This window comes from Lepisosteus platostomus, chromosome 6 (assembly GCF_059453375.1).
Source record: "Lepisosteus platostomus isolate fLepPlt1 chromosome 6, fLepPlt1.hap1, whole genome shotgun sequence".
Taxonomy (NCBI): Eukaryota; Metazoa; Chordata; class Actinopteri; order Semionotiformes; family Lepisosteidae; genus Lepisosteus; species Lepisosteus platostomus.
Genome location: NC_142616.1, coordinates 57,366,912 through 57,392,718, shown reverse-complemented (window position 1 = coordinate 57,392,718; position 25,807 = coordinate 57,366,912). Strand labels below are relative to the sequence as shown.

General features: G+C 38.4%; 1 protein-coding gene across 1 annotated transcript in view; it reads left to right on the top strand.

The window, feature by feature from the left end:
• Window positions 1-25,807, top strand: part of klhdc8b (kelch domain containing 8B) — a 100,575-nt gene that overhangs the window by 56,526 nt on the left and 18,242 nt on the right. Inside the window, exons 3-4 of the mRNA XM_088636555.1 lie at window positions 523-687; window positions 9,281-9,505. Coding sequence (XP_088492681.1) covers window positions 523-687; window positions 9,281-9,505 — 390 coding nt within the window. The remainder of the gene's footprint in view (window positions 1-522; window positions 688-9,280; window positions 9,506-25,807) is intronic.

Sequence of the window (25,807 nt, the reverse complement as noted above, 5' to 3'; positions counted from 1 at the left end):
GGAGGCGGAGCCCTGGTAGATGGGCGACGCCTCGTCTTTGTAGTCCCAGCTGTCATGAAGGGGATTGAAATCGCGTAAGGTTTTCCTTTTCCGTTTTTGCCTGTCCCATCATGCACTTTCACCAGGGCAGGCACACACACTTTTTATCTTCTGGCCTTATGCTCACCAGACTGGACTCCGCTAAATAGGGTAAGCCCAACCTGGAGGTAGCGAGGCACAGAGGTATACTTTCTTTTTGCCTTTTTGTTGCATTTTTCACTCTTTTGGATTGTTTTTGGTCCCTGCTAACCCCACACCGGTGCTTCTGTCCCCTCGCCCGGGGCATTGACTTTTTGCCAGAGCTCGCCGCAGCACCTCCCACTCCACACTGTCACACTGCGAATGAGGCCATGGGGACTTGGTAGAGTTTTGAAATTCTGGGCACATCGTGTTTATCCCCTGGGATTCGGGATGGTTAACGAGGTTGGTCAGGCCTAGGCGTGCTCTCTGTGGACTAACACTGGGTGTGTTTCTGTTTTCCAGAGGGGAAGGTGTATGCCCTGGGAGGGATGGGCTCGGACACCTCCCCCCAAGCTCTGGTACGAGTCTACGACATTGCCAAGGACCAGTGGCAGCCTCTCCCTTCCATGCCAACACCAAGATATGGTGCCTCGTCATTCCTGCGGGGGAACAAGATCTATGTGCTGGGTAGGTCCTGGAATGAGACAATTTTGTTGTTCAAAATAAAACAGCTTTTTTCTTTTAAAGCTAATATAGATAAAAAAGTGTTTAATGCCAACCTGTTTTTGGCTCAGTTCTTAGAATGAATGAAAGTTAGTAGATCACAGTTCACACGTAACGTGAAAGAATCAATACAGTGCTCATTTTTAGTTTTATACTGTTAGTTTTAGTTTTAGACCTATCGTATGCAGAGTGGCTGCAGGATTAAAATATCAAACTCTAAAAAATGGAGTTCCTTCCACCTCCAGTCTGTATTTGCAGATTTTCATTTGCAATCACCGTGAGAAAAAAGAATATTGCAGTATGTATTCATAGTTCTAAAGAAAGCCTCTGCTTATATTGTATATCAGAAATCCAGTTGTCTGAATCTCGCATATTCCTTCAGCAATATTCTAGTGGTACAAAATTCGTAAATGAGCATAATTTTCCTTACTTCACTTTTTTCATTGGTAATGCCCCCAGAGCAATCTGCCTATTGTTAAAAATAATTGTTATACAGTCTCACTCTGAGCAGGCTAGGAAAGTACACAGAAAGTTTTATTAGGATCTCACTACATCTCAAGTCAGCACAGACTGTGACAAAATCAAGAAACTCTTGAAACCGAAGTAACTGCCTCAGTTTTAACTCCTGAATAGAGTGAGCTTTGAGATACTTCCGTAACATTGCCGAAGTTAAAAAAGAGCTGCTCAATCTCTGCCGAAGCAGAAATATTCTGGCTTGGAAGAAGGCTTCAAAGCCGAAAACGTTGTGTTTTCTCTGTTTTCTTCTCAGCATATTTACAAATATATTACTACAAAGGAGTAATGTAGATGCACATTAGTTACTGGTTCTACATTTGCTGTAAATAATATCAATGTAATAGTGTATTAGAGTAACTGAAGACTGAATGCTGAGAGTCTTGTCTAAAATGATCAGGCCTGAGAGCACTGGGAGCAGAGCAGTGCCGAGTTCCGTCGGCTCCATCGCCAGAGGAGAGTCTGGAGGAAGAACAGGCGGTGGGAGTGAGAGCGCGGAGGGCATCACGGCTAATCTAAGACAAGAGCAGGAGAGGGGGTAAAGGGAGAGAGACGTGACTGCAGGCAGGCAGGAGCAGAGAGGCTGAGACGGCCCTAGGTGAGAACAAGGGCTTCGAATTAGACGTGTGCAGCAAAAGGAAGACAGTGGACAGACTTCAGTAATGGATTGGCGTGCGGTCAGCGAGGAGGAGAAAATGACTGGTTAAGCAGACATAATCTTAATGAGCTGGAGTGGGCAGAGAGCTTTGACAGGGCAGGGGGGGGCCAAGAGAATTACAATTGTCTAAGCAGGAAGCTGCCAGGGAGAGTGTCAGGGCCGGGACTTGAAGCTGCGTGCTATAGTTGGTCCTTTCGGTGACACATTAAACTGAGCTTCTGAGTACTGGGTCATTAAAGATCCCTTAGCGTTGTTCGTAAGAGCAGGGCTGATAACCTTGGTGATCTGGCTAAATTCCTGGGCATCCACAATCTGGCTTTACTTGACATTCATCTTCATTTCAATTTCCGAAGCAATTTCACATTTCTCCAAAGTCCGATCTGTTGCTTAGCAGGGCTGCTGGTATGCTGTATATTGCCTTCCAGGAATCACCCAGATAGGGGGTGGGTTGCATTTCAGTGGTAGAAGAAGTGGGGGCCCTCCCATATGTGAAGTGCTCTGGGATGAGATGTGCTGTGATATACTGTATAAGTATTGTTTATTGCCATTTTGTAATGAAGACATGTATTCCATGTGTTATGTTTTTATATACTTAAAATGCATAGTTCAAACCTTCCCAAGATGTTTGTTGAAATATTGACCACTTCCTTTTTTTCAGCATATACTTAAGATAATTAGGATCATTTCACAAAAATTATGCACGTCCGCATAATTTTGCTGAATTCAATTAAATTTGTGCAATATGGTGGTATTGGTTTTCACCCTACTATATATTAGTATATTCCACTATAGTGTACTGTATATATACAATATACAACAAGTAATAGGTTTATTCCATGCTGAAGATTCCATCTTCTTTTTTTCAGCATGGAATAAACCTATTACTTGTTCCTTTGCAGCCTACGCATGCTGACGCAGCTACCCACCTGAACTACTACAATATACTGTACAATTGTGTGTATGAGTTGTACTGTATATAACTGTGCAATGCAAACTATAGTTGTGCATCTGCTTAGTAGTAAATTGAGAAGACAGTGCAATTCTCCAGAAGGAGTGACAAAGGCACTTCTTTCCTCTGCATTAACTGGAGTTTTCCTGCATTAGTGACAGATGTTAGGAATTGAACACATTCCTTCAGAGATTATTGCCCTGAATGTTACCAAACCTGCAGTGCATTATACAGTAGCAATAGAATTGGATTAGCAGGACATGAAGAATGAATATGCAGAGCAATAGCAATAATTTAATTTATGGAAATATTCTGATGCAGCTGGTACCACAGTATCCGGAAGGCTGAATTGCATTGTTGTGGATAATTGCATGAAACTGCCTCACTTCTTAACTGATTTTCATTTCCAATCCAGCTGTATTTTTAAGACACAAAGTTGATAGTGAAATAATGCAGGAGCCAGAAGGCACATGTCCACAGCAATATATCATATATCAAAAAAACACTTTTTACTCCCAGTATTGGTGAAGGCCATTAAAACTGCTTGATCTGAGTTGGTATCCAACCATGATTTTAATAATAACTAGGAGAGTGTGAGGCATTCTTTTTTCTCCTACCAGGTTTGTAACCATTTTAATTTCATGCTGTGTCTTTAGTATGTGTGGAAAGGTTAATGTCATAGACAAGTACAGTATACTAACCTACAGTGGCCCAGAAGTGCAAAACACAAAAACAAAACTGATAGCACAGGCAAACAAAAAAATAACCCAGCACAAACAAAACTGATAGCACAAACAAAACAATGACATGACATAAACCAAAATGAGAGCACACACAAAAAAAGACTGCACAAAAAATAAGTGCACTGCTAAAAATATGTTCAAAATGGAAATAGGTTCTGACAACAGACATGACAACTGTTGGAAGGTGAAAGGGGAAACTTAATATACCCGGAAATGCTGTGTACTGCTGCAGTAGCTTGTTATTTTATGCAAAGTGAAGGTCTCCTCCGAGTTGGTTTTGGTGTGCCTCATTGTAGAAATCTTAAGTTTTGAGAAAAAGTTGTCCATTAATGAAAGATCACCAGGAATTTCGAAATGATGAACAGGTTCATGAAATTTCTTCAGACTGGTCATTTGTTTTTTTGAAAAATCACTTGCTACACTTTAACCTGTACAATGAAGCATGGGTATTTTGCCAGTCAGGAGTTTACCAGTCAGAGGTTTACCGACTTTGTCTCCATTATCTTGACAGACAATAAATCAAAAATAATAAAGCTGTACTGCCATGTACAGTAAGGTGAAAACACACCCTTGCAGTCCTGGAGGATAGGATTGAATTCTATGACTGTGTGAGAGATAGCGTTTGAATGTAGGAGTTCATCTTTGTCTAGGAGGGATACTGTATGCGTCTGAAGCAGAAGCAGCTGTGATCAGTTTGTGGCAGGGGAAGAGCTGATCTTGTCGCATAGACATTCTTTGTATAGAGCTTTTCTGAACAGCTGTCTAGTTGTAGAATATAGTTGTTCATTCTGTTATTGGACAGCATAAGAGAATGTCTGTTCCCACTTTTTGTGGCTTTCGAAGTCTTCTGCAGAACAGACACTAGGTGGTATTTGTATTAGGATAAAAAAAACGGGATCTATTGAATTGTGAAAATTTTAATTTGAAAAGTACCGGTGAATTGACATGCCAGCCAGGATGAGATGCTACAGGGTCCAAAAATGCTAATTCCAGACTCGGAGATGTGCATGATGTGAAATTGCGATACTCTGGTAAGAACAGGTGTTACCCAAGGGAAGCAGCTTATCTAAAAAATCAATACTGGAGAATGTGTGATGAATATGAAAAAATCCTCCTAGGCCTCATTGTTAAAGAATCACTAGGAGCTGGAAAGAGATTAATCAGTATGAAAGTACTGTAGTTCAAAGTGGGATTCAGGTTACAGTCTTCCTTCTGTATCAGAAGGTGAGAGTTCTGTTAGAGAAGATCGTAACAGCATAGCAGCCACATCACTCTGCAACTCACAACTGGCAACCCACTGAAGCTAAGCAGGTGAGCCTGGTCAGTACCTGGTTGGAGACCTCCTGGGAAAAAGCTAAGGTTACTGCTGGAAGAGGTGTTAGTGGGGCCAGCAGGGAGTGCTCACCCTGCGGTCTGTGTGAGCCCCTAATACCCCAGTATAGTGAAGGGGACACTATACTGTAAACAGGTGCCGTCCTCCGGATGAGTCCTGACTCTCTGTGGTCATTAAAAATCCTAGGGAGTTTCTTGAAAAGAGTAGGGGTGTAACCCCGGAATCCTGGCCAAATTTCCCATTGGCCTTTACCAATCACGGCCTCCTAATAATCCCCATCTATGAATTGGCTTCATCAATCTATTCTCCTTCCCACTAATACCTGATGTATGGTGAGTGTTCTGGCTCACTATGGCAGCCGTCGCATCATCACTTTGGATTGTTCCTTTTTATTAAGTTTCTGATTGTTGTTTACAGGCATTTACAGGTAGCTATGTCCATGAGAGTGTTAAATAGTTTTGTCTTTTTCTAATAATGTCGTCTACCATGTTCCAATCGAACTGTTTGAGTGGTCGACGCCTAATGTGTGTTTGTCACTTAATTTGATGAGAAGCACATACTGTATGCAGTAATGTCCCTAATGCATCATAGCGTTGCTGTCAGAGACAGACTGACTGATTGATTGGTGGACTTTGTTCAGATCAGTTGGGGTTGATAAACTCACCTGTGCCAAGAGCAAGAAAGAGAAATAGAAAGACAAGACAACATCTGGAGAGCCCTGACTGTGAAACTTACAGCCTACTCCATGAACCCCTTTTCTGCTCTGTTGGGGAAAAAGAAAAAGAATATCTTCTCCTGCAGGCAAACAGGCACCAAATGTCATTAAACATTTGCTGTGTAGTATTCATTTCCAATAATTCTATAGTAATTAAACTTGTATTTATTCTGGCCTCTGACCCCTCTTTCGAAGCTAGAGAACAGAAATTGACCTTTGATCTTAAAAAGATTTTAATTTTGCCCCAATAATTCCTTTTACAGGCTGATCTCAATGACGTTGCTCCTACTGTATGTCCGTGACTTGGTTTCCACAGCCTTTCCATGATCCCGGAATGATTTCCATTTGGTTTTGTGCAAACATTGAACCCCACTGTGCACCTTTGTGCTCAACAATGCTTTCTGAGGGTGAGCCATATTTAAACTAATACTTAGCATCACCACAGGTGGCATGCTCATGTGAGTTATAACAAAGACAGTGGTGTTCAGTGTTCTACCTATTGAAACCAGTTGCCATAATTTCATACTGACTGCGTGTGCGTTAGTTCAGTGAAATGCCCTCATATCTGGCTTATGCTGTTATTGTCTTTAGCAGTAAAAAAGGAAAGCAGCCAGATTTACAGTTGATGAGTGCCTGTGTACATCTCTTTCACCTTGGATAATTTTTCAGTACTCTGCACAAACAGAAAGCAATGTTATCAAGCTGCCTGTGCTGAAATGAGCATTGTAGTGATTTCAACTGAAGAACAGTAAAACAATTTGTTTGGCAATACTTTGACTTTAAAAAAAGTCTTTGCTTTAAATGCCTTGAAAAACGCCCTGGGGATGTTTGTTACCAATTATGTATCTAGTTGGATGTGCTTTCTCGGGGAAATGATTGCTTTGTGAAATTATGACCTGGTATAACAGTCAAGCATCCTTTTATTTTGTGCTTTAACCAAAGGGAGAGATGGCTCTAAAAATAAAATAGGCAATAATAAAGGCGAAGATATTATATATACTTCATAATCTTGCTCTGTAAAATCCAGAAGAAAAGACATGCACTAGAAAGGCTCTTTTTTTTTTTGCTTTTCAATATTTTTGTTAGTGAATAGTTTTATCTAACAAGAGCATCATCAGTGAAAACAACAACAAATGTAGTTTTAGGCTGGAATATTGGAGTGACTCCTTTGTGGCTTTAAAGATAATTTGCTTCAAAATGCTGTAACTTAATCTGTATATTACTTTGCTTTGCTGTACTGTGCTTGACAAAATCAAAAAATACAAGGACTATCATAATACTAGAGTTGTCTTGGGACTCTGTGATGATAGTTTTGGATTGCTAGTTTTCCCACAGATGTAGCTTTGAACAAAGGCATAATTATATGGAGGTTTTTTCTAATCCCCTTAAGTATGCTATTTGTTGTTGTACAATGTAAATGAGAGAGGCGCTATTTTAATTATCTGCTTGATATATTAGTTTAACCCTAAGTATATTAAAAATGCAAAAATATTGTTTTTATTGTTCAAAATGCTTGTACGTGTGAGGAATATTTCCTCATAAAGACCTACAATCTTTGATGTGCCAGTTTATTTTAAATAAAATATTAAAATCATGAATATAAAACGTGTAAACTATGTAAACTCGGGATCTTTGTCAAGATCCAGAACTCTTATCAAGTGCGTTATTTGTGATACCCTATTGTCCTCAAACCGTTAGAGTCTAGTATACATAATTTATGAAGCTTGCAAGCAATTTTTTATTCCTTGTTTTGTAGCTTTCGTTTGTTTGTTTTTTTCATCTCCTCCTGGAAAACAAGTGGTACTAACCCTGGCAGAGGATCAAAATCGTAAGGTAGTAAATGTGGCCTCCAGCATTCCTTTTTCTGGCAGAATAAGTGGATTTGAAGGCATGCTATAAATGTGACATTTTTTTTCACACTGCCTGACTCCATGCAGCATGTTCGCTGGAACTATTTCATCATCCTTATTTGGGAAATGAGGAATTGAGGGCCCAGTGTTTGCAGTTGGTAGGCGGTTGTGGTGTGAGGAGTGTGGATAGCTAAAATGTTACTTAATTAAGCCTGGCATTTTATTAATGGGGTGTGGGGTATTTACATAGGGTTCAGCAAAGCCTGGGAGTATCTAACTAAAGCTGCAATTTTCAAGCACAATTCTTTCCCGGGTAGGGATTCACATTCTTCTTAAATAAGGTCTTTGATTCTTTGTGATAATATTAAAAACTGCAGTAGTGTGCAGTTCTCTGTATAACTCATAACGTACCAGTAAATATACCACTTGCCAGGTAAATTTAATGTTGTGTGCTTAAGAACATTTGAACTGTTACAAACAGAGGCCCATCTAGCCTGCTTTGTAACATCCACATAGGAATCTAAATTACACTTTTCAATTGATGATGATGATGCTTGTAGAGTATTGTAGAGTTTGGAGAGAGGTATTCTTTAAAAAGCAGAAAGTGATATATCCTTCTAATGTGATTTGTAAACCAGATACACGGGGTACAGTTTCAGCAGTTTTGTGTATTAAACTTTAATTAATCTTTGGATTGGAGAGTTGAAATGTTGTTGAATATAATGCTTTTATTTCTTAATATAAACTTTGCGCAGTGTTTGAGGGCTTTTGTGGAGTGCTTGGATGCAGTTCCAAAACAGGCTATCCACTGTCACTCAAGACATGTCGAGTTACATGGCGATAACACTGGGCAAGACTGTGTTTTGGCCATGGAAGAAGATTATGCTGAGTGTCAGGGGCATTAAAAATGTTGTTTATATTGAGGAGCAAAACAGTGCTTTATAGTCAAGAAGACCTTTTTTGTTGCAATGGTTTTTACAGAAACTGATTTCTGTGGCTGATTCAGTATGATATAACTAGCTGTTGCAGTTACATAAGACATACTGTAAGAACAAAGCAAAGTTAAGAAATGAGACGAAGCCATTTCATGTTTTGCCAATCCAAGGAACTCATACCATCTTCAGGACCCTTTAAATATTATTTGAATCTGCTGAATTCAATTCATTTTATTTTGTCAATCATTGCATTGCATCAAGTTTTTTATTTATATTGTTTTCACATTTTGAATTACTTGTATAGGAACATAAACCAGAAAATGTTTATGCGCAGGGATAACACTGGCTTTCATATCATAATATCTGTGCTCTTAACACATTATAGAATGGCATCAGTTACCATTGAATATGAGCAGTGATATTTCCCTCACACTGAGTTTAAATTCTATATTCTTTCATGCAGTAAGATGGTTGTCATGTCAGATGAGTGTTTGCAGTCTCTCATTCTGTGTTACAGTAGAGGGAAGCAAATAATTACAGTGATAGGATTAAGTGTGTGATGATATGAAGATGCAAGACTGAGATGGGGGCTTATGTTTTGGTCTGTGTTCTGCGTGGGCTAAATAACACGAAGATGGCTTTCACATGCCATTCATAATGTCTACGAATCCTTTGGTATGTGCAATAATTAATTTTTTATTTGAGATGCTGTGCTATTACATTGAAAATAAAACGGAGTGTGTATGTACTGTAAGCCATTATTGTTTCCTTTCTTATTTTACACATTATCAAGCAGCAGAAGAACTGGGGTTCTTGCAACGTATTTCAATCACTTCTCTGTCTCTCTCTCTCTGCCGATAGGTGGAAGACAAGGTAAACTTCCTATTACGGCGTTTGAGGCCTTTGACCTGGAAGTGAAAAGCTGGACCCGGTTTCCTTGTATCCCGAGTAGGAGAGCCTTTGCCAGCTGTGCTATGACTGACAAATGTTTCTTCAGCCTTGGGGGGCTTCAGCAGCCTGGACCCCACAACTTCTACTCTCGACCCCACTTTGTCAGTGCGGTGGAAGTGTATGACACAGAACTGGGTGAGTCCAGGCTTTGCCCGTCGATTAATGCCAAAGCAACAAGTTCAAATACTATTGTAACGTCAACTGCTACCACTGCTGCTAATAAAAGGCTGCGATAATTGAAGGAATGAATAGAACTGGTAAATTATCAGTGGAAGATTATTGCATTTTGCTTGTCAATCTTAAGATGAAATGGAGCAGTTCTAACTTCTTATTTAGATACACAGCTCTTGGCTTTGCTTTTGAGAATCTGAGGTGGTGCTCAAGAACTGATATGTTTTAGGATTGCAGCATTATTACTGTGACATTAAATTGGGATATTTGGTCTCCTACCCCTTAAATAGGCTAATACCGTGCCATAGGCTTGTTAATGAGGGGAACGATCCTTCTTTAGTCAGGTTAAAAGGCATGTTCATGCATTAATACCTTTTGGTAAAAAGAAAACTGGTTTTGTAACCCCTCATGTAATAGTTTTCAGTCCTCTGTATTTTCCAGCATGTTTTCAGCTATCTACAGTATACTGATATTGTGTTTGCAGTTTCATATCACAGCTTTTTACTGTACAGTTTCAGTACTTCTTATTGTGGTAATGCAACGTCCCAGTCCCTTGGACATGGGGTCACGATGCAAGCAGCTTTAAAACTAGCAATGAAAAGAGTTTATGAATCCTGCATGTTAGTCAGGCTTCAGAATATTAAGCCTGAGGCAAGTGTTACTTTCCAATCATGGATGGAGTCACTGCAGCATTGGTTGAGATTGCAATAATAGTTTCAAACTTGAGTTAGTCACAATTAAGCGCCTCAGGTAACTGCATCAACCCCATTTGATCGCATTACTGCCTCAGAAGAATTGAAAAGCAGGGATGCAGAACCTCTTCCTATCCCTGTGTTGTCAGTCTAGCACTGGTGTTGTATTACTGTCCTAATTGTACTACCACAGGCACAGTATGTTTCACATTAGTGTCATTTTCTCTTGATAACTGCACCCCTGTTATCTACGGCATATTCTTTTATGCATCTGTGTGTTGGGGAAATAACTTACAGAAGAGAGACTTTGTCCAATTTAGCAGGTTTATTAAGAGGGAGGGCTCCATTGCTGGGACACACCTGGAATCTGTGAAGCAAATAATACAAAGTTGATCCCGAGGAAGGCCACACTTATAGTGGGGAATGTGTGGCATCCTGTCCACGCAGGGATTTTTGATCAAAAAGCCTCTTCAGTGTCGCTTTTTAGCTCCCAAATGCACCACAGAGAGGATTAGGAGATCTTTTTAACCCATGGCTCTCCATGCACTGAACAGCTAAAAAAAAATATTTTTTTTTTTTGTCTATTGATGTTTACTATTTTTACTATTCTTGTTTTAAGAATAATTGTAGTGTATTGTATGGTTTGATTAGTTGTGGCGATGTTCTGTGTTGTGTGTCTGTTTTTGCAGTAATTGTTATGTCTGTGTAGTGTTTTTTTATGGTTATTTACTGCATGTCTATGAGCTGTGCTGGCAACTTAATTTCCCCCTTGAGGATTAAGAAAGTATATTGTATCACACTGTTGCTATTACTGGCAAATCAATTATCTTTTGGCTTTATTATGGATTTGTCCTGGAGAAAATAAGTATTTATTCATATGTTTATTGCTGTATAGAACTGCATTGTTTTTGAAAAGCATCTCTGAAACACCCCTATTGCTCAAGTGTATTTTTAATTAATTTATAGTGATAGCAAGTAACACACATTATTTCCCACCATTGTGTTTTCCACCATTTGGAAAAAACTTTTACCAATTACCTTTCACAATGAGAGATGGGGCTGGTATACAGAAAAAAAAAAGATTTACAGAGATTTTCGTTTTCTTGTCTAATTAATGAAAGTAACAGTGGAAGCAATGATACGTCTTGCAAAAGGGACTGATGTGCAGACATGCTGTTGACCCTTTTTAAGCCTCTGAAATATGTATTAATTCTGCACCTGGTTTCACGGTCATTACCTGCTCTTGCACTTTATCTGTAAAATTACCTTAGTTCACAGTGAGTGGTCACAGAACATCCCCAACAGCACTGATGGGTATTGAAAGTGCTCAAGACCTTAATCCTCAGCAATTCACATCTGCTGTGATTTTTTAACTTTCTACATTTACAATGCATTCTTGTCAAAAACCTGAAATGAACACCATGTACAATCCTTTGTACTTGCGTGAAATCTAAAATAAGTGTTTCTTCCTGTGACAGTTTGTATTCGGTACTCACTATGGTAAAAATCTTTGTTCTCCATCACATGCAGGGTGTGAAGAAACACGGGACTCATTAGGTTGCATTTTTAATGCAATTTGGAGATTAAATCACCTTTACTTCTCTCAGCTATTAAGTAACCTGCTGTGTATTTATTAAAATCTAAATTTTTGGAATGCTCCTTTCAACTGCTGATCTGCGAGTTAAGTAATAGTATTCTTCTAGCTTTTAGCAGCCAGATGACTTCACAGCCACCCAACAATAGCAATACATTAACGTAAGTGGATGGAGCCACGGCTTTCTGCACATGGGAGTGCTGTCTGAGCTGCTTTATTAACAAGACAGGAAGATAAGTTGAATAGCAAAGAAGGATTGTTTCACTTCTAATAGTGTTTCTGAGCCACTCCTTCCCCGTTTTGACATGAAAGGCCAAGTTCTGCACTTACTGTATGTCCTACAATGCTATCATGTTACCTGATTGCTGGTCTATTAAGAAACATGCAGCCAGAATGGGAACAACAGATTTTGAAATAGACACAGCTCCTCCTGATAGACAAAGTCCTAGAAAAACACCTACTGTAGTTCATAACTGGAGCTGCTGCCATTCATCTGGCTAATGATTGGAAACCTGTGGCAATGGCCTGTCGTACCTGCAATCTTCAGAATGAAGGAGTGTCTTTGCACTTGCACGTGAGCCATTTGTAAGCCAGAAAAGATGTTGTCTTGGACGACCTGACATTGGGACTTGACCCAGGTACTATACTGTATGTGCTGTGCTCTGCTGTTTCACCTGCTGCTAGGTACACCCGAGGATGCTTGTCTTTTCGATGTACATGCCTCAGCGATGGCTACAACTAGCTCAGGGAGATCTCCTCATTTCAAACGCTGACATACACAGCTTTTAAGCTTTACTTGAAAAATGCAACTACGGCATGAAAGCACTCTACCATGACTTTTTTTTATACGGAACAGGGAATACACACGGTCCCATGGTGGACACAGTTTAATCCTATTTCTTTGAGTTACATCCCTTGAGAGCTAAATGTCCCATACTGCTGTCCTGAGAAAGCACAGAGTAATTTGTGGTTTATAATCCAAATAAACATCACAAGCATCGTCACCGGTTGTTTGAAGAAAAATAGGTCACTGCTTACTGGCTTTGCCAGTGAAGAAAATCAGTAGGGAGCATTAGGTAATGAGTGTACTGTATATCTTTATTACGCTATACTGCTGTTACTGGCATTGAACTGTAGAGTGCCAAAGGAATAAGAATGCAAAGGAGAAATTAATCCTTAACAAAAGTTAATTGTATTCACCTGGTCAAATTCTAACAAGCCTTGAAAATGATTGTTGCTGCTCTGAGGAGTAAATTTTAGCTGAACTGAAGTGGAACTAACAATTTAATGCAAAGTTAAATTGCACGTAGGCTCCACACTAGCCAAGTAATGTTTATCTTATATTTTGTGTGGAACCTAGAGGTTAAAACCACCCCCACAGGACAACAAACTGTCAAATGAAGATCTGGAAAAGCGTTTTGGAGTTGAGCCCAAGATTTTGCAATCAAAGTTTCTCTTTTTCTATCTGCATCCTGGGTGTAAATATCTCACTCTTGTCTTCACATTCGTCGTTGATTATTGTACTACTTACTGTATTACTGTACACTTAGCTGATGTGTGGTGAGAGTTTTGGCACACTATGGCTGCCGTTGCATCATCCAGGTGGATGCTGCACATTGGTAGTGGTGGAGGGGAGTCCCCATTACCTGTAAAGTGCTTTGAGTGGAGTGTCCAGAAAAGCGCTATATAAGTGTAAGTAATTATTATGATTAATTCTAAGTTCCATGCTGCCTCATTAGCTTGTGTGTCTGAGGTACTGTAGGGATGGTGATGATGCAAATATTTTAGAGCAGTAAAGGATCTTTTAGAGACTGTAAATGAACCCTGTGAACTGCAGAGGAATGTGTCCAGCAGGAATGTTGAGTTTATTTGAGCACAAATAAAAAGAAAGAGGTATAGAAAAGCATAATGTTTTTCTCCTTGCTAAGGTAGGCTTTTGTGTGCTTCAGCTTTAATTGTGTCCGACCGGAATACTAACAAAAGTGAATGGGTCACCACTTACTGTAAAAAGTCAAAAAACGGTTTTGCATGTGACAGATTATGTTGCTAAGATCAATCATATATTTGATAGTTTTGTAGGAGTCTTATTCAGGAAAGCAATGCACTTCTACTTGGCAATACTTTGGATGCAGTTCTGTCACTGGAGCAAGGTCATAAACAGATAAAAAAAGCTTTTAAGTCATAAATAACACAAACTGTACCATAACATTAATCTTGAATATGTCAATAGTAACCCTATCTGTGAATGGGACTGTACTTGAATTTCAAACTCTAAAATGAAGAACTTTTGGGTGATATTTGATCCAACTTGATGTGTGACCCACTTGTGCAACATATGGTAAAAACATAATTCTTCCATCTCAGAAAATTTGCTAGACTATAATGCTATGTTGTCGCTAACTGTTGCTGAAAAGATGGTCAACATTTTCATCTTCTCTCAGATTGATTACTGTAAGATTGATAACTGTAATTTACTCAGAAATTCAGTTTCATTCACCTTCACAAACCATTCTTTGTCCACAGTATGTGGTCTTCACTAGTGGAGAATAAAATCTGAGCTCTTTTGAGTGATGGACAGCTTTATCGTATACAGGACAATCTAAATTCACTTGCCTTACATTATTTAAGTGAACTGGCAAAATACCTAAAATCCTGTCTGTTATGTACTCTCAGTTCCAGTTACACTAATTTAGAAAAGGCTTGCTCACTGCACGAATTGTAAACTTGAGTTTTAAGTATAAATCAATGCCTTGAAATGATATTACAGTAAGAGAGCCTTGCCAGTATCTGTAATATTGTAGAGTGCTGAGATTTGGCTTAGTATTTGCAATATGAACCTGCACATTTTGCTTCTCCTCTCTGCCCTTTCCTGCCTTGGCAGACCCTGTAGTCACTGGAACAGAAGTGCCTTAAAGGCTTTAGTGGAGCATCTGAAAATACCTCACATTTACTATGTGGTGGCAAGAGGCTTATCATCAGAAGTTGAAATGGGTACTGACCTTTATCTCCCTATTCCCTCACCTCCTCGGTGTCTTAGGCCTATAGAAGCTTTCTGCATAGAGAGTATGAATTGCCGATATTGTCCAGTTTGCTGTATACTTCCTGCTGTATAAGTTATGCACTGTATTGTTCTGGGATTTGTATTTTAACATAAAATTAAAGAGGAATTAACATAAGCAAAATGTATACTTCCCAGCACATTCAGTACTTTGAGGATTTTGACCGTTGTTATAAAATGTTAATAAGAAACAAAAAGAGCTCATTCTCTTGTGATCTTCCATTTTAATTAAAAGAGGCCGTTAATTGCTACTGTAAATGCTTTTCTTTTATCTCTTCTTAACCTAATTCTCATGAACATTTTAAACCTTGTAAATTTGGATTTTTAAAGCTGAATGTGAATCTGTGTTGACGTTGCCCACATAAACACTTACAGTAAGTAGGATTTTGATCAGAGCTAACACACAATAAGTGGGAAGCTTGTAGCCTGTTTTCCAAAGGAAAAAGAAAAGTAGGTGTAAGACCGGATCAGGGAAGGGCTAGCTGTTCATAACTTTATTGCCTTCTTCTCCACGTATTGCATGGGTTAGACCTGAAGAAAGAATTCCCTTGGTCAGACACAGAGTTAGTCATTATCCAGCACAAGCTGTTGCCTTTGCCACTCTGCCCTTGAGATACTGTCTGCCTTCAGGCTCAGACAGCAGTTCAGAATCTATAGTATCTGTATTTCCACCTACAGTACTTCTACAGTGCTGTACATTAGTTAAGTAAACACCATACTGAAGCCTATTGTCTCATAATGCTGCAGTTTGTCTCGGCTTCTATGGTGTTAACTACAGAGTCAGCTGAGAGAACAGAGACCGAGAGGAGACTGGCTCACTGCAAGAGTTGCCTCCAGCAATGCTTGTAACAAAATCATACATCTGGAGCTTAAGGGTACAACAACAGGGTCTGCGTTGGAGTGCTGCTGTCAGGAGTCCTGAACCCTAACCACTGATCTACACCAACAGCCACTGGCCCATAGATTAAATATGAAATGCTAAATTGAAATCAGAGAGAACTTATTCTTTAATTGGTTATCTCTTTTTTTTAATTCTTCTTTCTCATTTGATAGTGTACCTCACAGGTTCAGGATGATATACCCATACATGCGTGCTGTGTCAAAGTGCAAAAAAAGACAAAGACCTACAGATACTGAATTTAGCTCAAATCAATCTAAGGCAGAAGATTGGAACGTGTTTGGTGAAGAGGTGTGCCGTTCCTGTTGTAAAATCCAGTCAAGCCACTACAAGAAAGCAAGATACAGTATCTTTACCTTCTGTAGGTGGGCATCCGATACAGGATTTTATATAAGATCCTGTATCAGAAGCTTCATAATAACACTGTTATTATACTAGAAGAGCAGTAGAATCATTTTTTCTTAGAAACCCAAATAAAGACACCCTTGGCTTTTTTCATCTTTCTTTAGAAACGAGAAACTTTATTCACAAGGAGATAAAAACAGGGATGCTATTTCAGCACTAACCAAGACAACATCTTCCATCGCTGGAATGACAAAGACCCATTTCCACAAAAGCAGTGCATTTTGCTTGTTAATATTTGTATGATGACAACGTAGCTGCAGTCTTTTCCCCATACACGTGTTTCTTAGACTTCATACCAATTTCTGTGTTGTTGTTTGAGTAGTAGAAGAGAAGAGGCTTGAACTTCACAATGCATCTCCTGTCTCACAGGGGACTCCCCCCCTGATTAGCTTGTTAAAGTACCTGGTGACGGTCTGAGAATATGTGATAGCGCAGAGATTGTCAGACTGACAACAAATTAAGTGTTTTAAAAGGGCCATCTGGGCCCTTGATCTGGGCCAGTGGATTAAAGTATTTGAAGGAGAAAGGATGAGAAAAAGAAACTCCTGGTACAGTAATCCATGAAGTCCTAATGCGGGGGAATGAGTGGCTCACAAAAGCCGGAGGAGCAAAAACAGTTGTGTTGAATATGGGATGTTTTTACTTTGGATTTCAAATGGACTATGAAGTTATGATTCCTCTCCTCCAGACAGTGGTCTTCGGGTATTGTAAAATCAGTGTGCAATCGAGTTTTGCAGTTACAATAAACATGCAGCAACTTCTGAAAAATAGTGTTCTTTTTTATTTTTTAAAAATAGTACTGAAACCCCGCGAAGTATAAAATAAGGATCTTTGCTTTTCACTGCGCATCACGTTTGCTGAGGGTTTTGCTTCATCAGTCCTTCAAGCACAGCTTGCACTTGACTCCCCATCACTATTCCCAGAGCCTATTTGCTAGAGCTCATATCTCATCCTTGCAATTTTCCAATTGATATGTTTATTTGGTTGGTGAAGGTGATGTTTAGAACAACATTCTGCTGATTATTATTTTTCCCAGATACTGTACAGTATATGATGTACACAATACATTCATATTAATATTATACACTGTCGTGGAAATTTACCTATCAAGGAAGCCACAAGAGAGAGTTCACACCTGAGTAAGGTCTTTATTTCAATATTGCAATATTGGGAGCCCTGTTGCCACTTTGCAAAGTGCAACCAGAGACTCAATTTGTTACAAGCAGTACAGGGTTTTTATAAGACGTTGCGCTGTAAAAAAGCTTAGCACTTTGTCCCTTCTAAAACTTCCCCTTTCCCTAAGACAAAACAGATTACATCATAAAACGAAAGAAGAAGCACCACTAGATTTGTTATTCAAAGCTTATCCGTTACTTTCAGCTAATCTAATGACCTGGACAGCATATATTGTTTTGGTACATTGTCTTCTAAAGTAACCTAAACAGTGTACTTTGTTGACGCACTGTTTTCTAAAATTCTCCACGTACTGTAGCACAGCAGTTACATCCTTGAAATATATTTTCTAAAAGCACCAATATATTTTTTGCAAAGCTCTCTACATTTTAAGAATCAATTTACTTATTAGATTTCCATTTCAACACTTATAGAAAATTCATATTCGTTCATATATTATGTCTATGAACATGCAAAAAAGAGTTTTATGTGTTTTTCTTTTAGAGGAGGACAGTTCCTTGAAAAAGTGAATCCTGGCTTGCCTAGATATCCTGTTCGTCTTTGGTGGGTTGCAATTCTGTATGGGGCAGTCAGATCAGAGGGAGGATCAGAGATGTTTGGTAATGTCAGACAAGGATTGGAATTCAGCAGTTCTTTTCAATTACCTGCTGCAAGATACTATCTATTAAACCAAAGAAATATGAAAACTACTGTAATAGATTTGCATATAGTTTCTTTAAGTGTTAATGTGAATAAACCTACAGTCGAGTACACTGTTGTGTCAAAGTGATCCATTTCTATTATGAAATTTGTATGGTGAATCACATCCAGTATTTCTTTACACTTCAGCATCACTCACCCAAGAGGTTGGTGTGGTTATGTAAGAGTTGTAAATGGATTGCTTTTGCCTCAGTCTTTCATGTTGTGTGTATGTCTATTGCCTCCAGGTGAATGCGCAGTCGGTTTTCACACAGTATGAAATTGAACAGAAGAATAGTGTTATTTTATTTTTTTAGCAGTAGGGCAGAGGTTGGGCCTGTTTAGAGTGGTATTGATTTAAAGCGCTCTTCAAGACGAACCGGCAGTCCTTTGACCAACATGGAGATGAGAGCAAAAAAAATAAATAAATTGATTGAACAGAATAACACCAGGGTCTCCTGTGTAAATCTTTTTTTTCTTACGTTGCTGCCAGAATATGTGGAAATGCTTTAAAGAAAATTAATAAATACACTATGTAGAAGGAGATTATGAGTTGCTTTCCTTACTCTGCTTGAAATTATTAGCCGTTACCAAGACAAAAATATTGAAACTTACAAGCGCATACAGAAGGTTATGAACAGCCTCAACACGGAAATCAGGATAATTCTGCTCTGAGGCTGAACATTGTAATAATGGCACAGAATATGAAATAAATAAAAACAGTAACTATGCCTAACTTGTGACTTAAACTGAGTTTTCTGAAAAAAAGGTTGTCTTTTTTTATTGTAATAGAACATGTTTTTTTAATTTTAATAATTTAATATGGCAGATGCAGTTCCTCACAATATTGATCTGCTCTTATTTGTATTTCTGGATGGTAAAAATATGTTTTAAAAGGAACACTTATTGCTTTAGAAATACCCTGTTTACCTATATGGCATTGTTACTCTAATAAGTATGAGCCTTTAAGTATTCATGCCATTTTCTTTCAAAATACTGTGTGGTCCTTAATTAAAACAGCTTTTTTTTCTAGCTAGACCAATTAATCAATCTCTGTTCATAGTCTTGTTGTTTTACAAATACCCTGTTTACCTATGTGACGTTGTGACTTTAATAAGCCAGGTTGACATGTTTAAAATGCCAATTCAACATACTTGAGTGTAATTAAGTGACTAATTATAGTAATTTGTCATTTGTGTATGAATGAAAGATGATATTTCTTGGCACTGTGCTGTAAACATGCTTCAGTTGTCTCAAGAAAGAAAGTGCCACCTATTACTGCTGCATGATTTATATTCAGGAAGAGGACAATATCAGCACTAAAACTTTCTGAATATCCTGCTAGGAAATGTACTGCTTTGAAGAAAAAAAAAAGATAAATCTGTAAGAAACAGTATCTTCAGTATCTTGAAACAGATAAGAATGTTAGGAAAGCAATAAAGTAGACAAATTAAATTTAAAAACAAATATCTGCAATGTAAAACTGAAATCCCATATACATTTGTGTTAAACTTGTCAAATCTCAAGAAAACGCAGAGCAATGCAATAAATCTGACCACTCCTTCCGCTCTGTTTAAGAGTATAAAAGCCTTTGCTTGTTTAACATTATCCTTTTTCATGAAGACGCAGGCATGTGTTCAGTGTTATGATGATGTATTTTGGGGTTGTGGACAGCGTCTCAGTTTCATCTTGTTTCTGAGATGCTGGTATTGTATATGCTCCTGAAAAGTATTCTGCCATAAGAAAAATGCAACAAGCCTTCGAAGGACATAACATTTCTGTTTGGAACTGAGTAATACTCAGTAACCCTCACAAATCCGTGAAAACGATACTGACAATTTCTTGGACTTTCATGAAATTTTGGCTGAAATCCCGTTCACATTCAAGGTATAGGGGAGTGGTCTGCCGCCATTATAAACTGCTAGCTAGATCACACAAAAGCACCAACTTCAGTTTTGACAAGAAAACGTCCTTTCATCTAGAGACACCTTCTGCTTGACACTTGATACCCGAGCCACTAAACACATTAGGCACAGATAGCATCATTGAATTTCATCACAGAGTGTACCTACAGTACAGTAGTTATTTTTTGGCTTATTCCATGCATGCAAGCTACTGAATATGCAAGCACATCTTCTTGATTAACTTTAAGAACATGATTTGCACTGATGTCTTTCAGGATTGTGATCTGAATTCTAGATCAAATTGCTGTGTGAGCACTTTAATTTGGCATGGTAGAAAAGCTAGGGAACTGGTGGACTAGAATCAAATATAGTTGGGGTCGGATTTGTTAGAGGTCCAAGTGTGCATTCATTTAGGCATCCAGAGTGCTTAAGAACTTTAGGAGCATGAATATTATCAAAGTCTGCTGCTTATCTTGCTTGTTTTGTCTTAACCACAGTTTTTTTTCTCTTGTCAGCGAACGTACTGCAGCACTACTGAAAATAAACCGTGATGGATGAGGGGTCTTTGACAGATTATGCTTTTGTGGTCTGAATTCCAAGTTGATAAAATGGTTCTCTGGGTAAATGTAAATGCAAATTGTAAAAATAAAACGTTTGGGATCCCTCTTGTGCTTATCTTGCAATGCGTACAGCATAAATAATACGTAAATAAATCAATACAATCAAGGTAGGCTTCTGAGCATTTTAATCAGAACCATAAAAGGTTTAGATTAATGTATTGCCTTCTCTAATCAATCCTTGAATGCATTCTGATGCACATGCTCATTTGCATTTTAAAATGTCACATCTGTGTATCCATTCATCAATACTTTGATCAACATTTTTTTGTGGGTGAAAAATGAATATCATGTTGTTTAGGAGGTCATTAGTCTCTTTTCCCATCAACAGCAGTACCTACAGTACAATGTAATTCTGTATTTTTTAATGCTTTTGAAGTGGTCGTGTCTATAGGGAGTGGAAGCATCTTAGTGTGAAAAGGGAACCAGAAGTGACTCACTGGCAGTCTGGAGCAGATTATTTTTTAAAAATTTTTATTAAATTACCTGTTAACAATTTATCTTGGCACACTTTAATCATTTTTGCTCGGGAGGCAAATCCACATTTGAAAAAGTCACTTTGATTTTTGTGGGTGGGCAGGCTTTTGTAAATACCTACAGTAGCTTAGTAGTAAAATGGAAATAAAACGAACTAGGGGACTTAATTAGATTCTTCTGAAGAGCATTTCAGATGTCATGACAACATTATGTTCCTCTCTTTTTTTACCGCAACACATTTGCAAATTATGTAATGTACCGTAGCTCTGATAATCTCCAAAGAAGAATGATCAGACATTTGAATGCAATCTATGATAGACCATCTTTTAATTTAGGAAAGACTGAATTTGGCAAAGAAGTAAGCACTCAAAAGAAACTTAATCACTTGTTCTTATAGAGTATCAAAATGATGAATAAAAACTGCTGATTTGCTAAAAAAAATGCAAATAAAAGCAAGCTGGATGCTTTTTATGAGCTAAGCATTTAAACGAATGAATGTATTAGAAAAGCATCTCTGATCCCTGCCTGCTGATGTAGCTTGGGCATTTAACATTCGGTAGCAGTTCTGAAAGCTGCCAGGTTCAATTTGGAAAAAGAGGGAGCAAGTTTTCACAACCTGACGCTCGTGCTTAGTTTCGCTTTGCTGTCATCCCAATGGCATTCCATGCCTGTGCATAGCGGATACAGGATGATCTCCGGGGGAATTTAATTCACATTGCGAATTTCTGGATACACGGCGTATTTTCTTTTGTGATTGACCCAGAATAATTCACTGTTGACAGATGCATTCAAATTAACATTATTTTCATAATTCAAGCTGCAGGGAGAGGCTGTGATGGTAAAAAGTTGTTTTTTGTAATAGGAATATGAAACTTACTTTGCTTCTCTTTATGACATCTTTAATTCCTTTTCTGTTTTTACATCTTATGAGGCCTGTGTTTAGTGTTTAAAGCTCATAGTCGCTGACATTGCCCTAACCTTTGTAATTAAAAGGCATGTGACATGTTAAAGCACAGGTATCTCTATTTTATCTCTAATTTACTTAGGTTTCAGATTTGACCAAATAATCTGGTTGTTCAAGCTTTTGCACATTATCTGAAGGAATTCTACAGAAGCAGAATGGCCGTATTTCTTCAAGGTTAGTGGCACCTTTCTCATAGAAAAGAACCTGAAAAGGTTGTTCGTTCTTTTTTCCTCTTTGCAATTATCCCCATCTTTTGAAGAATTGTAATATAGTAAGAGACGATGTGAACATCTGATTGAAATACAATGTGTTGTGCTTTTAGAAGCCTACTACTTTCCCTTTAACTCCTGGAATGTACAGTTCAACTGTCTTTTTTAATTTGGATAAGACTGACACATTCTAACGGCTTTTCACTACCACGCTTGTATTCCTGGATCAGATTCAATGTCAGAGCCTGTGGCTCTGGCTGACTAGGCAAATAACCGGGGACTGGAACAAAAGGAAGTTTTGTTATGTGTAACTAGAGGTAACAAAGAGGACATATCAGTTAGAAAATGCAATGAAAGTACGGGTATACACACTGGAGATTTTTGGGCTGTGCGTGTCTTAGCTCTTGCTTCAAAAAAAGTAGGCTGCCTTCAAAATGGCATTTTCCTGTGTGGAAAGGGTCGCTCTGAATCAGATGCTCCTAAAAAGTAGTGAGTGAGTAAAAAACACAAAGTGAGCTCACTGTTACAGTGAGGTAGCAAGCTGTGTGAACTGACACTACTAAGACAGAAGTGCTCATTCTTGACAAGCAAGTGCATGTCTTGTTAAAAACATGATTCCCCAGTATACTTTAGGCAAAAGTGCCACACACTGGACCCAGAGTGTTATCTACGTGGAGTTTGTATGTTCCTCTGGGTGTTCTGGTTTCCACCCACAGTTCAACAACATGCTGGAAGGGTAATTGGCTTCTGGACAAATTGTCACTCAGGTGAGAGTGTGGGAGTGTGCGTCTGTACGTTTGCCCTGTGATGAACTGCCGTGTTGTCGTGTCCCCGTTGCTTCCTGGATTAGACTCTGGCTCCCGTGCGATCCTGTACTGGATGAAGTGGTTAGAAAATAATGGATAGATAAGTCTAAAAATGACTGAGGAGAAAGGCCTTCATATCAGCAGCATGGGCTTAGGCGTTGGGCCTGTTTTCGGTTGTTAAAGCTTTCTAGTGTTATTGGGCGGAGTTTGTTGTGCATTTAAACACATTGCAACATACACTATTATGTTTATGTAGCAATGAAAGCAATCATTCACATGTCAAAGGGCAATGGTGGGAAAGGTGTATAACTTCTCATTTTTTGTTTCAGAAACAGCAGGATAAACCTCTGAGATTAGAGAGGTGGTTGATTCTGGTTCTGTTAAAAATATGGAGAGGACAGCTCATGCTGTGTTGTTAATATTACTTTGCCAGCGTATCAGTCTTCTCTACTTTGTAGCTGATTCAATAATACACATCACAACGAGAGAAGAGCATGGTGCATTACCTAGAAGAAGAAAGTGTTACTGTACAAATCATACTGAAACTAAGTATTTTATGACATTAGAATCAACAGAATGTTCGTTCATTTTCTCCAAGGTCAAGGCAATTTCAATGTCTTTTTTTATTTTTTATTTGCCATAGTCATTCTAAGGAATTCTTTCCTTTTTCTTTTTCATTCACATTTCTGATCATTTGCAACTTGTTCATTCTTCCAGTTTACAAAAGAAAAGTTTCTTTTGTAAAAATGTTGGCGATTCTGAATCACTCTTATTTTCTGCAGCCTATATAGTTTGTTGAATTATCTGTTATTACAGGACAGTGCATATTCAGCTGTTCTGTCCTGTCTGGCATTTGACAATATGACAGTTAATTGTGCAGATGGCAAAATGCAATTCACACCTAAAGGATTGTCAATAATCGCTTTCAGGTGATAAAACTGGCGAGAAATTGAGATGATTGTTTTGCACAGGCCACAAGCACAGTCTTCTTCTACATGATTTTCAGAATGTTTTTTGGAATGGCAAATTAGCCTGAAAACTCACAATAAGTGCAGAAAACCACTCTCAATAGCATCAAGATTTTTTTCAAAACATTAAACAATGGTAAAATTCAGTATCAAACATGAGAAAACAGTAAAATATTGCCTCTTTAGGGTCCCTTGCAAACTGCTGTTTCCACTTTGAAGTCAAATTGCATGCCTGTTGTCTTTTATAGCTCATTGCTGTTACAAGGGTATAAGTTCTCCCTGCAAATGTGCTATAGTTATCGTCTCCAAAATAGGCACTTCCAGCATATTTACCCTGTCTCTCCAGCTCATTTAAGGCCATTTTATGCTTTTTGTAATACCTGTCAGGATAGAGGAAGGAGGTTTCGTGGATAAAGCTTGCTTTTCAATCTCACAAATGGTAAGCGGGCAGATACTGTATGGTTACAGGATGGTAGAATAGTAAAATGGTACAATCAATAACTCTGTGGTCTAACATCCATCATTCCATCTGTTTTCTAACCAGGTTAACCTATTCAATTCCAGGCCAGCAACAGGCGCAAGGCAGGATACACCCTGGACAAGACACATGTCCATGAAAGGGCAGACAGACAAGCACACACTCACTCCAGATCCACTTTTCCCATACGACAGTTACCTTATGAGTTTGTCTTTTGACTGTAGGAGAAAACCAGCACGCCCAGAGGGGAACCCACACAAACACATAGAGAAAATGCAAACTCCAAGCAGATAGCAGCCCAGGAATTGGCACTAGGGCCCCAACATTGAGATGTACAGTAGCAATGCTACCCAGCGGGCCAGCATGCTGCCCTACAGTCTAACAATGAATAAGAAATACATAGTGCTTTATACAGGGACCACACTGAATTCCAAAGAGTTTATCTTGTCAAAATGCAATTTGTTTCCACTTCTTGAAGATGAAGAACAACATGGGACTCCTCTTTTTTTCCCGAAACTCCCTCTTGTCCCATTTTCAGCTCTTCACCAGTAAGCAATGTTTCATTCACAATGCTTAATTAATTATTCAAGCACACAAATTAGCTACACAAGTACTGCAGCTGAAAGTGTTCTTGTAAATTATTCTTTGGTTGGGTAACATTTACTCACGAGCCTGTTTGAATGGAAATGTATCTCTTCTGTGAAGAAGCCCTTCTGTTCACAAAAAATAAGCAGCCAGTTTGTTAGAAGTTCTCTGGACGCGGATATAAAGAATTCTAGCTCCATAAGAATTCAATGTAAAGGTGCAATAAGGCTTGCTTGAACCTTATTATATCTTTATGTAATGAAGATTATCTGCTATGGGGACATCATTTCCCCCTAGAAACCTGGCTAGTTATTAAAGTTGACAATCTGTTACTTTCGCTGACTTTCATCAAGATAACAGGGTATTGAGTTCAACCTCCTTTAATAAGGACGATTGTAGTTTCTTTAAACTTTCTGAGGCTTTGTGAAACTAGATGTGTCCATTTAAGGCATTTATTTTTAACATATTTATTATTAATGTGTTTTAATATTGTGAGTTAGAAATAATATAATTATTTTTACAGTTATGTCATCAATACTGTCAGTACTTCTTAGTTACAGTTCATTCTAATTCCTGTTAAAAATATTAGATTTTAAATGCACTTCATCAAAAGTATGAGTACATAGAGTATGAATATGGCTGTAGAGATCATTGAGTGTGTTCCTGTTGCTGAACCTGACCTGTGATGATTACAAAGGCACATGATCCTGATTGATCTGTCTTATACCAGCATTGTTAT